At 40.2% G+C, this 14,860-nt stretch overlaps 1 protein-coding gene across 5 annotated transcripts in view; it reads right to left on the bottom strand.

Annotated features, from left to right (window-relative positions):
- The window catches only part of SEMA6A (semaphorin 6A), a 113,562-nt gene that overhangs the window by 44,008 nt on the left and 54,694 nt on the right, over positions 1–14,860 (bottom strand). For all 5 annotated transcript variants that reach the window (XM_048932079.1, XM_048932082.1, XM_048932083.1 and 2 more), the window contains exons 4-10: positions 11,195–11,255; positions 9,207–9,269; positions 8,281–8,382; positions 6,095–6,185; positions 3,412–3,531; positions 2,334–2,422; positions 1,237–1,454 (exon numbers count right to left, since the gene is read on the bottom strand). In XM_048932079.1, coding sequence (XP_048788036.1) covers positions 1,237–1,454; positions 2,334–2,422; positions 3,412–3,531; positions 6,095–6,185; positions 8,281–8,382; positions 9,207–9,269; positions 11,195–11,255 — 744 coding nt within the window. The remainder of the gene's footprint in view (positions 1–1,236; positions 1,455–2,333; positions 2,423–3,411; positions 3,532–6,094; positions 6,186–8,280; positions 8,383–9,206; positions 9,270–11,194; positions 11,256–14,860) is intronic.

Raw genomic sequence — 14,860 nt, 5'->3', positions numbered from 1 at the left:
GACATTTTGCATAAGAAGAGATCATCTTAATTTAAAATTTTATTCCCTGTGACTTAATTTTTCTCTTGAAGTTCCCATTATTTTCATGTCAAGAGAAGTGATTAAAAAATGGAGGGCTAGGCTTACTCTCATTTGAATTCAGCTTTGTGCATGATCTTACTATGGCCAGGCTTTGACAAAAGGTGGCAAGTGTGCAGTAAAACTAGATGAATTTCAGCAATAAAATTCCCCTTTCAGCTCAAGCATTACCCTGTGAATCAGCAATATATCTTTTAATTAGACTATGAATGCTTTTCTAACTTCTCCATGAGACCTTGATAATTAAGATAGTTACTACTATAATAACTTCTGGAGAAACACATATAATGTATAACAGCAATAAATTCTTAACATGTGAACTGAAGCATTTGGAAACCACATGTACAATGAAACACAGGTGCTTGAGGAATTACTCCCCTCCCTGGTACCTCTTTGCTGTGTTACGGCTCTGCTTAAGCAAGGTTGGGACTCCTGAGTGTCAATTCTGCAGCATGAAGACATGCTGATGTGGTGAGCAAAAGGAATAGTCTTTTTGTTTAGCAGAGCTCCTCCTTCCCTCTTGCTCTCAAAAAAAACATCATGGGTGCAGCTCCAGGGAGGTAAAAACTAGTAAGACTGGCTGGCTAAGTGTGAGGAGTTCAAGACATCCCTCTATGAAAATAAATTGTCAGAGAAGGAATTGACACACTTTGAAGCTCTATCCTGCCTCTGCTTCTCCTGTTCTGATCTGGAGAACTTCCTCTGCAGCCTGCAACAAGGCTAAGGTCCGTGGCTCTCCCAGGGGAGAATACAAGAGCCAATAGGGATCCAGGAAACACACAGAAATAGGCTGCAAATGAGACAGACCCAGTCCTCTCTTCGCAAGAAAGGAAAACTGTATTTTCTCTTTGTATTAACATTCTGAGACTTACGCTCTGCAAAACTTCTTGGCAGCTGGTCTGAATTATTCTCACGTAAAGAAAATGTCCAAGGAACACGTCCAGATAGTAAATGTTTGAAAGCTGTTCTAAATTATCAGATATAAAATGTAGTAAGCAATGCCAGGGTATCTTAAAATGAAACACAAACTATTGGTAAGTGCATGGTACATAATAATTACATTGTATGAGCAATCGCTTCTTGGATCTTTATAGAGTAAGAAGAAACTGCAATGAAAAGCAAAACGTAAAGGAAACAAAAGATTATTGCTTCTATTACCTGTTATATGGAGTGGAGAAGGTTGCTAAAACAACATCCCGGCCATTGAAATGGATAACATCTGTAACTGCCTGCAGTATGTTGAAGTAGAAGTGTGAATCACCCGGAACTGAGCAGTTCAAACGAGCCTTGAGGAAGGAAGTCCACTGTTTTTCCAGCACTCTCTGAGATCCTCCCATATCATTTTTGCAAACCTGAGCCACCCTCGGGAAAACTACCTGGAAGCAGTATAGCAAGAATATTAGTGAAAATGAAATGTTTAACTCAAAGACTGTAGGAATTCTGCATTTGAAACATTTGAAACGACACAGCAAGGTGCTTAATTTAATCCCATGTTTCCATAATCTGTGGCAATAAGAAACTGAGAAAATTCAGCTTTGGAACAGCATGTTATAAATGATAAGGCTGTGGCATTTAATACACAGCCATAAATCCTTCAAGAGATCTGTTCTCAACCCAAATAAAACTCATTTCCATACAGACTGCTTAGCTTTCTATTTCCCCAAACAATAGCACATTTTATATTCACAGTCTCTGCAACCCACACTGCCTGCTCCGACTCTGGTATTTTCAGCACTTAAAAGCTATGCAAATCTTGCTGGGCTTTTATTCCTCCCCTTCACCTTTCTGACCTTGGTCAGTTTTTCTGACTGCTTAGTCAGAAACCTATTGTGAAATTCACAAAAATGCAGTAAATGTTTAATTATTTTTTGAAGAATGGCAGACCACAAAATTTCTCCCTTCGATTACTCAAATTTAGATTTCTTAAAGACAAATACTGCCTTGCTTTAGAAGCCATTTTAAAGCACACTGAAGGTAGCACATTTGCCTTGTGCTTTTTGTGACTGGGAAAAGAGATTCCAGCCTAAGTCACCACTGTCAGAAACCACCCTGTTTCCTTTCAAGACAGTGCGATGTTTCACTCCTGCCCACCTTTTGGCTTGAGCAATAGGAAACTTCTCAAAATGATGACCCTGTCATCATGATTTATGGTTTTCATTTCAAGGTCATTCCTAATAGCACCAGTCCAAGAATAGCATATGTTTTTCTCCTCCTGAATGTCACTAAGTCATCTGAGGCAATGTTTTCACCCTTACCTTTCCCATGCTGTTGTACTCCACTGCTATTTCCCGGAAGAAGAAGTAAATATAATTGCCGTAGTCCACTGCCTGGACAAAGTATGGTTCTAGGAAAAAGACAAGACATTCCATGTGCAGCATATAGCATGCAAGCACTATGTGTGCAGAAAGAAGCATTCACATTAAGTGCTGAAAATTTAAACCCCACGTGAGGCAAGCCTGTCTAGTTTGCAGAACTGAGAGGAGCTCCTGCTTGGGATGCAGCACCATTGGGGGCCAGCCTGCAGAAAACAACTGCAAGGCTGTCAAGTGTTTGCCACTGCACATCTGCACAGCATGGTGGGCAAAGAAAGGAGAAGAGGCAGTGTGTAGTGCATGCCTGGGGCTTCAAACACAGCTCTTTATGGCCTGCAGGCTGTATGTGGAGGGAACAAGCCATGTTAGTGTTTCTGCTCATACATGTCTGCAGCAACAAGCAAAGTGGGACTGCTAATGTCAACACCTGGCAAAACATTTCTGCATGCAGAAAAAGCCTTCAAACTATGGCTTTACTCACTGTTAAGATCACTCTAAATGTTAACTATTCATAACGCCTACGTGAAGCTAAACAGCACCATTCTTAACAATGAGGGCATTTAGAGCACACATTGCCTAATTCAATGGCAGCTGCACAGTACCTAGGGAATATAAAAGGAAGGCTTTGTGCAATATTCCTATAATTTTATTTTTCACTGACGAATCTTAATGTTGCAGGACAAGTTCTCCATCCTTCACGAAGCCCAGACTGGTACCTAATATGCTGTCAGGGAAGGGAGTGCTGCAGACACAGTCTGAGTTCACCAAGCACACTGAGCCCTGAAAATTCCAGCCTTTGCATCCAACAGCTGTAAATTGATGACTTCAGCTTGGAAAGCTCTTTAGACTATATTCAGGTCTACTACGCTCTCATTTTATGTCAAGTCCGATAGCTTGGGGTGGGGAGAAGAGGAAAAACAGATAAATAGATCAGTGTAAGAGATGCTATTTAGCTCCTCTTTCAGGAATCCAGGACTGTCATCAGAGATGCGGCTTTTCCTTGTTTTGTTTGTTTATCTACCTTTCAACCACTTTGAGTCATGTTTCACTGTCCGCAGAGTTGGGCTTTCTCCAAGGCTCCGGTATATGACTGCATCTATTGCTAGGAAGTCAGTCACTGTGGCAGAATACAGCTTTCCCTCTGGGGAGGAAGAAAAGAAGAAACAGGGTGGGGAGTGACAGGAATACTTGACAGGAATAATTACTTTTGCTCAGTAATCAAACGAGAATCTTCTTTAAGAAAACTGACGTGAAAGAATCCAAATAGGTAAATGGGATTGAACATAAATTTTTAAACAGAGGTGTGTTGTGGGAGAAGAAACCTCATGAAGCAGCTCTTCACCAGCTTAGCTAAGACATACTGATCTGCCCTATCCAATTTATCCGCAAATGTCTCTAGCTCAGTGCTCATAAATTCCGTCTGTGCATGTGAGCAAAATAAATATGGAGAAACCTCAACAGAAATTAGTTTTAACCAGGAGAGAAAAGCAGACAGGTCTTGGGGATTGCCAGCTAACTCGCACTTATTTGAGTTTTTCACTCTGTGAGTACTTCTGGGCCAAAGATCACTAGTTAAAAATTCAGTGGTGTGCAGGGAGCTAAGGCAAAGCAGAGATGCGATGAAATGAAGTAGGACTGCCTGTCCATGCTTCTCTTCTAAAATGGTGTCTTAGGTCATTTCAACACGATTTATCAATTTCTCTCTCTTAAACAATGCTGGAGGACTAATGGTAAGAAGGGGACTACAGACTGGAACCCCAAGGACAATCATAAGATACAAAACTATCTGAAGGTAAATGCATGAGCTTTATCTGCAGTTTAAATTGATACTGATGGTCAGAACTGTTCACAGGTCATGATAACCTGGTACTGTTTCCCCTTACAAGGCAGGCCTTGGAACCATGGCAGCTGGTAGGAGAACAAGTGCCAGGGCATGAGGCCAGCAGCTTGAATCTCTGTTGTGTCTACAGAATATCAGAACAGCACACATCTAAGGTTTCCTGGGGCCTTGATGGTGCTTAGTGCATGTGCAGAGAGTCCCTTGTGATAAGAAGCTCTTCTCACTGCACCTACAGTCAATGTTTAATTTCAGCTTGGGATTTAAAAATCATGACTGGTTTTTGCTAGCAAGACTTTTCTGCTTGTTCTCACCCTGCAATTCCAATCATCATTTAATAACAGCCTTTTTTTTTTTTTTTTTTTTTTTTTTTTTTTAGCAGGGCTTGGAAGAAAAAGGAAATAAAGGCAGATACTAAAAACAATTTAAAATAGTATAAAAAGCTGAATTGCTTAGCTGTGGATGTCTGAACTCATGTTAATACAATCACACGTTTATTTTTTTTCGTGACAAGTTGCAGGAGACCATGTGACTAATTACAATTCACACATATCAGCTAAAATAGCTACAAGCTGCAAGAAGAGCCATATTCTTGTAAGCGTTCCCAGCAGACTCAGATGAGCTGGATTTGTGCCCTAAACTGCTCTGAAACAGCGTTCCTCTGCACTCTGAAAAGTTATCACACAGATCAGTATGTATGCTATATCAAACCAATTTTATGAAGCTAGGAGACTTACAGGGTATATTTGGTAAGAATTTATCGTGACACTACCATTTTCAGACCGAATCATCCTAAGAGCTAGAGAATTTATTTCTATTAAAAATACTATTTTCAAATAATGTGAGGACTTCTACAGCCACAGGATGGGACTCATCTCACCCGGTTCAGCTGCATGTAGAGAAATGTTTGCATTACATTGGTTATAAATGCCTTTTCTGGCCAATGTAGTGAATAAGGCATGCCTGACAGCTGACTCAGACTGCCCCAAAGACAGCAATCTGAGACACTTGGGATGCATCTTGTTTTGAAGGTGTGCCTCTTTCTCTGTGGGTTACAAATCACCTATAATCAAAGGATTTCCAGTTTTATGATCTTCCAACTGCAATTAAGAAACTACACAGTATCACCATCATCATGACCACCATTGCTTTAAAACAAAAGGACCCACTATATACCATAGAGGGAGCAAATAATTTTTTTACAACCAGCTATAAAATCTCTCCTTTGTAAAGCAGACCATGCCAGCTCAAATGCAGTAGCAGCTAATGCAGCAGTTATGCCATGGACATGATCTTTAGTGGCTCCGTATGTTCAAACTCCTACACCTCAACATTTTGGGAGGAATTGCTAAAGTACTTCCAGGTACCCAAGCCCTGCTTGCAGTACACCTACTGAAAAGGACTGTGACATTATCACAGGTGGCTTCTGTATTATCTTTATCATCTAATTGTACAGCCGAATGTAAGAGAAGATCAGAATGGTTTGCACTAATAGAAGTAACTTTAGAGTTGTTAAACAGCATATCCTGTCTCTTCCTCATCAAAGTTCACATAAGCCCTGCCCTTGCCCTTCACAGAAGCAGGATGCAGTCAGAAATGGTGCCTCACTCTGGTCTGGCATTGTATTATTATGACTCCAGGAAATACTGAAATACCGAACCAAGAAACTGAGGCTTCACGCAATGCTGTTTGTGGTAGTGAAGCCAGTCCCAGACAAGGCAAGGCTTCCTGTGCGTGTGAGTTCCTTATGGCCCTTATTTTTAGTCATTATCCACTCCCTATCTGCTACCTTGGCATTTGGACTCAATGGCAAGCCTGGGCTGCAGGAAGGAAAGCAAAAGAGATTATTTCAGTCATTCTTCTTTACCCGCGAACAATGCAACGTTGGCATGCTTTGCATCGTAGGGGCACCTGGCCATTCCACTGAACTCATCACCCAGGAACTCCAGTGTATCCACCTGAAAAACAAAAGGGAGCTCCTCAGATACGGGAGCAAGACTTCTTACCCAGGACCAGGTTAATGGTAGCTTCATTTCTGGGCAGGGAGCAAAGCCCTTTCTGCAACTGCCCTTCTGGCTATGAACGAAGGACACGACAAAAAACACAGCGTTAAACAAAATCAGGCTGAAAAATGTGCATCCAGTAAGTCAGGCACTCTCTCAGGCCTAATCACTCTCACTTTTTACACACATTTTACAAAAGTCTTCAGTCAATATTTTATCTACACACAAGCTTCCTGTTGAACTGCAGCAGGCTACGTGGTCTGTGGTTCTGGCATGGGTTCAAAATATATCCTCAACAGTGATCCAACAGAAGCGCTTTTATACACAGCAAAAGACTGCAAGCCATAGCAGTCAGAAGAAACAACACTAGGACAATTATGTGTGTGTGCATTTCTCCCCCCAAAGTCCGGAGATTCTTCTGGTCTAGTCACAAAAGCAGTGCCTCTTCATATTCAGAAGGATGCCCTCCAAGCATCAGTTGAGGCTGTGTTATGGAGAAATCCTCTTACCATCAGGCAAGAATTAATCTGTGCAGAAATTGTAAAATCTAAGGCTTAAGTGTAACTCCTGGGAGACAAATTCACCCCAAGCACTGGTAATTATACAAATACACAGATCAACTTTACAGTAAGTTCAAGAGGGTTTAGCAAGCTTTATGGGAAAGGTACAGCTCTTACCTGCTTAAGATTCTTATACAGCAGTATTTTGGGAATAAACATCTCCCTAGCATAGTCAAGGAACATGATGAGCTCACGCTATGCGAACCACACACAGTACAGATTCACAGAGCATGAAAAATAACCCATCTGGCAGCATCAGCTACTCCCACCAGCTTCTAGGTTGAGTGTTACAGCACCTAAGTCCTCTGGTGGATGATCTGTCAGCATTCGTTTTCTGTCATGTGCCTTTTCTGTTCAAATCCATTGTGAAGGGAATTAGTTGTGCTTCCTTGAGGATGGAAAACACTACAGATGATAGGGAGGGGAAATGCAGTTCTGTGCAGCCTTCCCTATACTGAGCCTTGTACTGCAGGCTGGTCTACACTTCCACTTTGTGCGTGGAAGGATAGCCCTGTTCTCTGTTAGGCCCAACTTTAGTGATCTCTCTCTGTAACCCAGTAACAGAGGAAAAGCCTGAGGAGGTGTCAAGGTGACTTCCTCTGACTGCCTGGGTACGAGGCAGCTCAGCGACAGGTGAGGAATCCTGAAGGGGCCATGTGTCATGAGGAATGAAACACCTGCAGCAGGGGTCAGGAGAGCCATTTACGCCAACGAAATCTGCATTTGTTTTAAAAATCAGCTTTCTAGCAAAAGCAGCTTGAGCAGGGGCCATGAAACAATAAAATGAAACAATAAAACTGAATATCACACTGAAGCCAGGAAACCTAGTTGCACATTAGGAGCAAGATGCAAGGAGAGGAAGAAGAAAAGAGGCAGAGGTTTCAAGAACATCAGCTACCTGTACCAGATGCGTGATGCAAGCTCGTACGTGAATAAATCTGGTTCTTCCTCTAGAGACTGAAATAAAAGACTATGCTGAACTTCTCCAATGCACTTCCTAGACTATAGACAATACAGTGGCTAAACAAAGTAAATCAGCACTGCAGAAAAAGCATTCACAGTGAATACCACTACGGAAACTGTTTTCCTCAGTGTTAATGTCTTTATGCTGTTTTTCACTTTGACAGCACTGAAGAGAATAAGAATTCTCTGCTGTGGTTTTGTCAGAAGCAGCACTAGTGAAGCTGAATTTTCTTTTTCCTGAAGGATAAGAAATAACCTGTGGGATATTGCAGTGCCTGAAAAAGCAGAGCCCAGATACCAAGGCCTAACTGAACTAATTTCACAGCTACTCCAAAGACATCCGCTGATGAAGGCTGTATGACATAGGATTGCTGCAAGCCTAAAAAAATGGGAAATATTTGAATAGATGGGCTACGGAGTTGAAAGATGTACTGCTGAACAACACACTTCATGCTGTGCCAGCACTGTCACAATAAATCCAACAGAAGGAAAGGTCACAAATGAAATCTCACTAACAGATCACATACCTTGTAGTTCCTGCAAGAAGGGTTGAATGCATTTGTTCCACAGATAAACAGAGTATCTTCATTTCTTTTTAGGAGAACCTTAATGAAATTATGACATTCATCCTGAAGAAAGACAACAGAAAGTATTTAAGTTACTTTGCTTGGGTGTCTGGTTTTATTTTTTCAGTGTGATCTTTCACTGTCAAGTCTAAAATGAAATTGGCTGGAAGTTACTGTGACATTCTAGGCTTTATTTCAACTGTGTTTTACTGACAATGAGTGAGATGCAATTTATTTCTATTCTGGTGGTTAAAAATGATTACAAAGAACTGAGGATATGATTTCCATGTTGCAGTTCAGATTTTGCTGTTCACTTAGAATTTTGTTTGAACACTGTTGCTTTACTCAGGAGTGAAAAATCTGATCATCTCACCTGTGCTGCTGTAAAACAGTCTCAGTGTATCTGCATGAAGCAGCTGGAACAAGCAGGGGAAGCTCTACGAAGAATCAGAATCAACATCTAACTCTGACCTCACGCATGTTAGTTGTGTGTTACACTAAGGGAAGACTAGTGTGAGAAACAGTCCTCCCTCTATACACACTGACACGTCATATAAACTTTTCTGTAAGCCCCTACAGGAGGATGGACCACAGCACTTAGCTCTTGAGATGGTGTTAACCTAAAACACTACACATGGCATGATGTTCAAAACCTCCAGTGCTCTAAGCTTTTTGGGATGTTGCTGTGTCTCCTGTCGTAATGCTTTATCACATTAAAAGTAAACTATTTTTTTGCAAATTAAAGCCTTCACTGGGCTGATGGAAAAAGCAATTACTAGCAAAGAAGTGAATGGCATGATCCATTCCACATCACAGACAGCAGCCTGAGATAGTAGTGAAGCAACTAAACTAAAGTGGCAGATGCAAAAGAAATGAAAATTGCCTACCTTATGTTTTCCCTTCATTCTGCATGTGTCTACATCAGCTTGTCTAGATTTCCACGTCAGTTTCTGCAAGGATCAAGAAAGAAATCAATTAGAGCCCAGAGGTTGTTGCATTTGATTTCAGAAGTAGAAGTCCCCTGGGGGAGACTAGCTGTTGAACATATACTCATTAAAAGCATTCTGCACCCTTTCTCCGTGATTAATTTGCCGTAACAATGAAAGATCAGTGATGTGAACCATTCACTTAATTTTGTGTTGCTATCTATTCATTAAACCAGAAACCTCTCCCTTTTATTTTTCTTCTTTTAAATCCTAAGGCAACAATTTTGCAATAGGCTAAAACTTATAAGTACTTTTCCAAAAACACTATATGCTCTTTTCTTTTAATTTAATACTATTGCACAAATCAAAATAAACATTTATGGACTGTATATCCTGATTGGAATCTAAGTGGAGTATCTATTCCAGGACATTTCACATTAGCAAAGAAATTATAGTGAAGGCAATTCTACCATTTCAAGTTAGCTAGCAGTCTGAGGGAGTGCTCTGTTTATCAAGATACTGCTGATTTCATCTACCAGCATTCTTTCTCTGGAATGCTTTCAGGTAAATTCAAAAAATGCCAACCTCCTTCTTTTCTTTTTTCCAATGAATTCAATAAATGGTTTAATGTGGTAGGTTGATTAATGATAATAAATATTTATTTAAAATGTGGCTTAAGATAGCAGTAACACCTCAGACACTACACTTCTTCTGACAATATTTCCTAGTAGTACACTGAGTCACCCTCCATTCACTAAGGGCCCCAAGCTGAATAAATGAGCATGAATGTAAGAACAGTATTGCTTTTATTTCCATAACAAGCCTATGACCTCCCTTTTTTGAAAAGCAACAAGACATAAGCTAATATTCAGCACCTTTCATAGATGTATCAACAAATTCTCCTCTCCTATGGTGGAATCTATGCATTGGCCAAACTGATATGGTCTTCTGCTGGACCAAAGGCTATGTCTGTCACTTATTACACTATGTGAGGAGGAGCTGAAGGGAGATTATTTCTAGAAAATTTATGCTAATTTGCAATGCAGTAATGCAGATAAAGCTCTTCTTAATTTGAATTCATCTTGCCATGGAGATAATGTGGATACATCTACAAAGTGCTGCTATGGTAAGATCTTATTTACAGATTTATTTACAAATTTCTGTGCAAATATGTTAATAGTGTTTGCTTTTCATGATGAAAGCTTCAGTGTACGTAACTGGAATAGTATAGCCATTATATGTAGGTTGCTCCTAAAGTAATGCCTCCTATTTTTTCCATGGGAACAACAGATACAAAGAGCACAATAAAACTGTTTGATAGAGCAAATTCTCTGCTACGAAACACTTTTTGTCAACACAGTCATCAGCAGTAAGTGATTCACATCAATTAGATGATGAAGACACTCTTCATTTTGTGGCTTGACAGCTGCACGTGGCTATCTAGAACATGGCTTATCTTTCATGTCCCTGTTTGCCATTGCTGAAACACTCCATCCTCCACCTCACTGTGCTGACATCCACTGTTTGGTCTCCATTAATGTTCAGCAAGTGCTGATGAATGCCAACGGGTGCTATTTTTTCTGCATGGAGGAATTCAATTCCACACCCTTGCTCTTCACACAATTCCATATCAGACGCCATTCTGTTAGAGTTCCCCTCTGCTGCGATTTGTCAAATGGCAACAACATGGGATGGAATATAATAATAATGGCATATGGAATATTAAATATAATGGAATATGCACGTGGCAGGGGGGTTGGAGATTCATGATCCTTGAGGTCCCTTCCAACCCTGGCCATTCTGTGATTCTGTGAATATTGGTGGGGAGGTCCAGCCTCTACTCCTACACCACCACCATCTTTGACATTGTGGGCCAATATGATAAAATAAAAAGCAGTTACTTTTGGACCATTGCCTTCTGTTTCTGGAAGATGATAAAAACTACTTACTTTGCTAAAATAAATTTCTTCTGTATATGATGTGTCCATATCAACTGTATAAATATGGTCCCTGTAAACAAAAGCAAATGAATGCAGAGTCAAAAGGTGTAGTAAAACCATTCATTTTCCATGAGGAGACCTACTTGACAAGATAATCCATAATCCTTTCAAAAAAGGATCACAGGTCTTACCAGGGAACATTACTGACAGCATTACCTGTTTCTCCCAGAAAAGCACTTCCATATATAAACTGTATTTCCTTTCTTTAAGAAAAAAGAACAAAAAAAAAAAAAGGAAATTTTACAATACTTCAAAGCAAGATTATTTCCCGAAATGGATTATATGAATAATTAAAATTTTGGATGGAAGATGAGCCTTATATAATTTTATAATTTCTGCTCAATGGGACTTAGAACTAATGCCAGAATGCAGACGTTTTTTCTGTATCTGAACTCAGATGCAACCTGTGACAGCCTTTGTCACCATTCTGGGCTAGCACTCACTGTGCAATATTTAGCCATTCAGGGTTAAAAAAAAGGTTAATTTTTTGTTTTTTGTTTTATTTTGTTTTTTTCTAATTTCAGATGTGATAATTTGGCTGACAATATGCTAGCCAAAAGGCTGACAGCCACACAGCTCTTCCCAGGAGTCCTCTCTTCACATACCAATAGCCAAACCAAACTGTAAAATGCTCCTCTCAACAAAATCCACATTTCTTGCTTGCATTTACTTTCCTCAGAGTGTTTTTCTCAGAGCATGCTTCTCCTTATAATTAGCTGCCAATTTCTCTTAGGAAAGAATAAATAGACTCAGTCACTCAGGTATAGAGATATTTTTAAACATCCTCTCCTGGTAAGCTGAGAACGCAGACATTTCTATATGGAGACTAAAAAAAAGCACAACCCACAGCACCATACTAACAGCCACATGAAATTGGGAATGAAGAGAGAAGAATACTGAGCATCACTTTTTTGTTGTTGTTGTTTTTTTGTGAAACAGCATTGACTTTTTTTGAGAATGCAGGAAGCTATGCAGATGGAGATCTGTGGCACGTGAGAGGTCTACATAGGAGTCTGCAGAGAGCAGCATACAGAATGCTTCCATTTTGGAAATTTCAGCTGTTAAGCCTGGCTTCACTTTTTTGGGTTTTGTGTAAATAGTGCTATCTCTCAAGCAAAGCAAACACAAAACACTGCCATCACAAGAATTAGCAACACTTCCCTCGCATGGAGAAAAGAGGCAGCATAGTTGCAGGGAACCTGCTTTTAAAAACCTCCTGCCTGCTATGACACTTGAAGTTATTTGCTGCATAAGATGCCAAACTGAGGAGCTGTGGGTTTTCTGCTCCTCCAGACTCTGAAAAAACAGAACTGTCATTTTCTTTCAAGATGACTTTAATGCCTCAGTTTATTATTATTATGATTTCACTGACATAGCAGTGGTCAGGGCTGGACTAAAATTACCTATTAGTGTGGTATCAGCTTCACAGACTAGCACACAGCTCCCTTTTAATGTACATCTCTGATGCTGTTACTCCTACTAGATAAAAGTGGGAACAAAGTCTCTTGAATTGCAAATTAGGTGCTGCTGGATTTCTAAAAACATTCTTCCAGCACAGCTCTTGATTGTAATGATCAGTCTTAGTTTACATGGGCTATGATTTTTTCTTTTGAAACAGGACAATTAAAAATACAGTTGGGGTATTCAAAAAGAGGCTCGAGTTGCTTAGCTCCATGCTCCATAAAACATCTCCCAGGGGGCTTACTTTCTGGTTTAAGAAACAGCTGAAAGGAAAATCATATGCTAAGTTGTGGGATCATCAAAAGGAGGGTCAGTATCAGGCAAATTACCTATTACTTTCTCATGCTGCATTTGAAATAAAGCTGCTGACAATGCCAGCAGAGAAGCAAAGTGCTATGAGATGGTGGGGAAGGTTCTCCAGCCACAGACAATACAGGATTGTCCTTGCTCTCTTTTTCCCACTGCTGCCCAAATCCTGCTATCTACTAGCTGTGGTATGTGTACAGCTCGTTGCTAATTAAGTTATTCTAACACAAATTGACCTAATCCTAGAGCTTCCGTTTTTCCCACCTCCAGTCAGCAGAACTGAGTTTTGTTGCCATGGCATGGACTTGCAGAGGAAGGGAATTTAAATAATGCCACCGGCTGTGGATGACCCTTGGCCACTCAGAAAATGTGTAACAGCAAATGAGGAGGGAGCCGTCCCGATGCTCCACAGGCTCAGTCAACTCTTTCGTACACACACATGAAGGATGACAGATAAAGTGGACAAAAGCGGCCACCGCACACGGCAGTGGGAGGAGGTGGCATGGCAAAAAAAGCTCGTATTTGTGAATGTGTGAGAGATGGCAAGATGTTAGCCTTCCCATGAGAAAAAAAGAAAACAGCTGCTCGTATACAGACTGTACCTCAGGCATCCCAGCTGCAAACCAACATGGTTTCAGGAACTCTGGTTGACTCGTGTTAATTTATCTCTGTCTGATAATATGAAGTAAAGCCTTTCCAAGGTGACACAGAATTATACTTCAGAGCAGTCAACACAGAAGTCGCACACCCATATGACAGAAGTGACAAACAGACAGAAATTACTCTCTGTCTCAGTCAGTCAGAAATAAAGTTCCACCCGAGTCTGTCCTCCTGGAGGAGGCTGCCTGCAAAGCAAAGCTATGCTTTCTAAAACAAGCAAATAAACAAGGAAAAAAAAAAAAAAAAAAAAGTCCACAACAACAGAAACACCAAAACAAAAACTGTCAATGTGTAGCAGTTTGTTTTGACTGCTTTTCAGATAATGGTACAAATGTAAATTTATAATGACTATATTTTGACGAGTGAAAAAATGGTATGAAAGCAAGACCTGGTATGATATCTAAGGGACTTATGTTAGCTGCAATTATCTTGCTATCAAACTCTTCGAGAAACACCTTTGATTGTGTACATGCTTGCTTCAACCTTTGTATGTATGCAATCTCTAGTTGTATTACTGCCTCTGAAAGAAATCCAATATTGCAGTTGTAAACCCTCATTCACACTATCAAAAGATGATTCATTTTCTGAAGTTTATAACTTCAGATGAAAATTACCTTAGAATTTTAACTTAAATCACACAAGTTTCTCAGCCCAGCAGAGATTTTATTCAGTAGCATGTGGAGAGGGAAAATAACGTACCAAAGGGTGCCTGAGTACCAAAGGAAAAAAATGTAGGATTTTTTTGTGCGTGTTTAAGTACAAAAGAGACTACATCCTCATGATTTTTTGTAGGTCAGAAGGCCCAAGGAGTACAAGAGCATTCTCATTAAGGTAAAATGTGTTATACAAATGCATAGCTACAGAATGTGTAAGAGTGCATAAATGTACACCAATACACATATTCTCCTTCCCTGTATTTTCATTTTTTATATAACCTGTGCAACAGTTTCATATACCAAAATGCTTATGTGTGTTTTCTTGCTGTAAAGCTGGTTGCTTGGGCAGTGCAACTCTAATTGCATCAATCTTTCATTCTGGGAACAAACTATGAGTACAGCAGGGCAAAATCCACTAAAGCAGATTTACCACCTTCTGCCGGCGAATGATTTCCTCATTTAAAGGAAAACAAACAAGGAAAGCAAAGCGAAATCAGCCTTGAAAAGGAGGAAATCCTGCCACCACCTTCCA

The sequence above is a fragment of the Lagopus muta genome, chromosome Z (genome assembly GCF_023343835.1).
Source record: "Lagopus muta isolate bLagMut1 chromosome Z, bLagMut1 primary, whole genome shotgun sequence".
Classification (NCBI taxonomy): domain Eukaryota; kingdom Metazoa; phylum Chordata; class Aves; order Galliformes; family Phasianidae; genus Lagopus; species Lagopus muta.
Note: the sequence above shows the minus strand (reverse complement) of the source record. Positions and strands in the feature narration are given on the sequence as shown.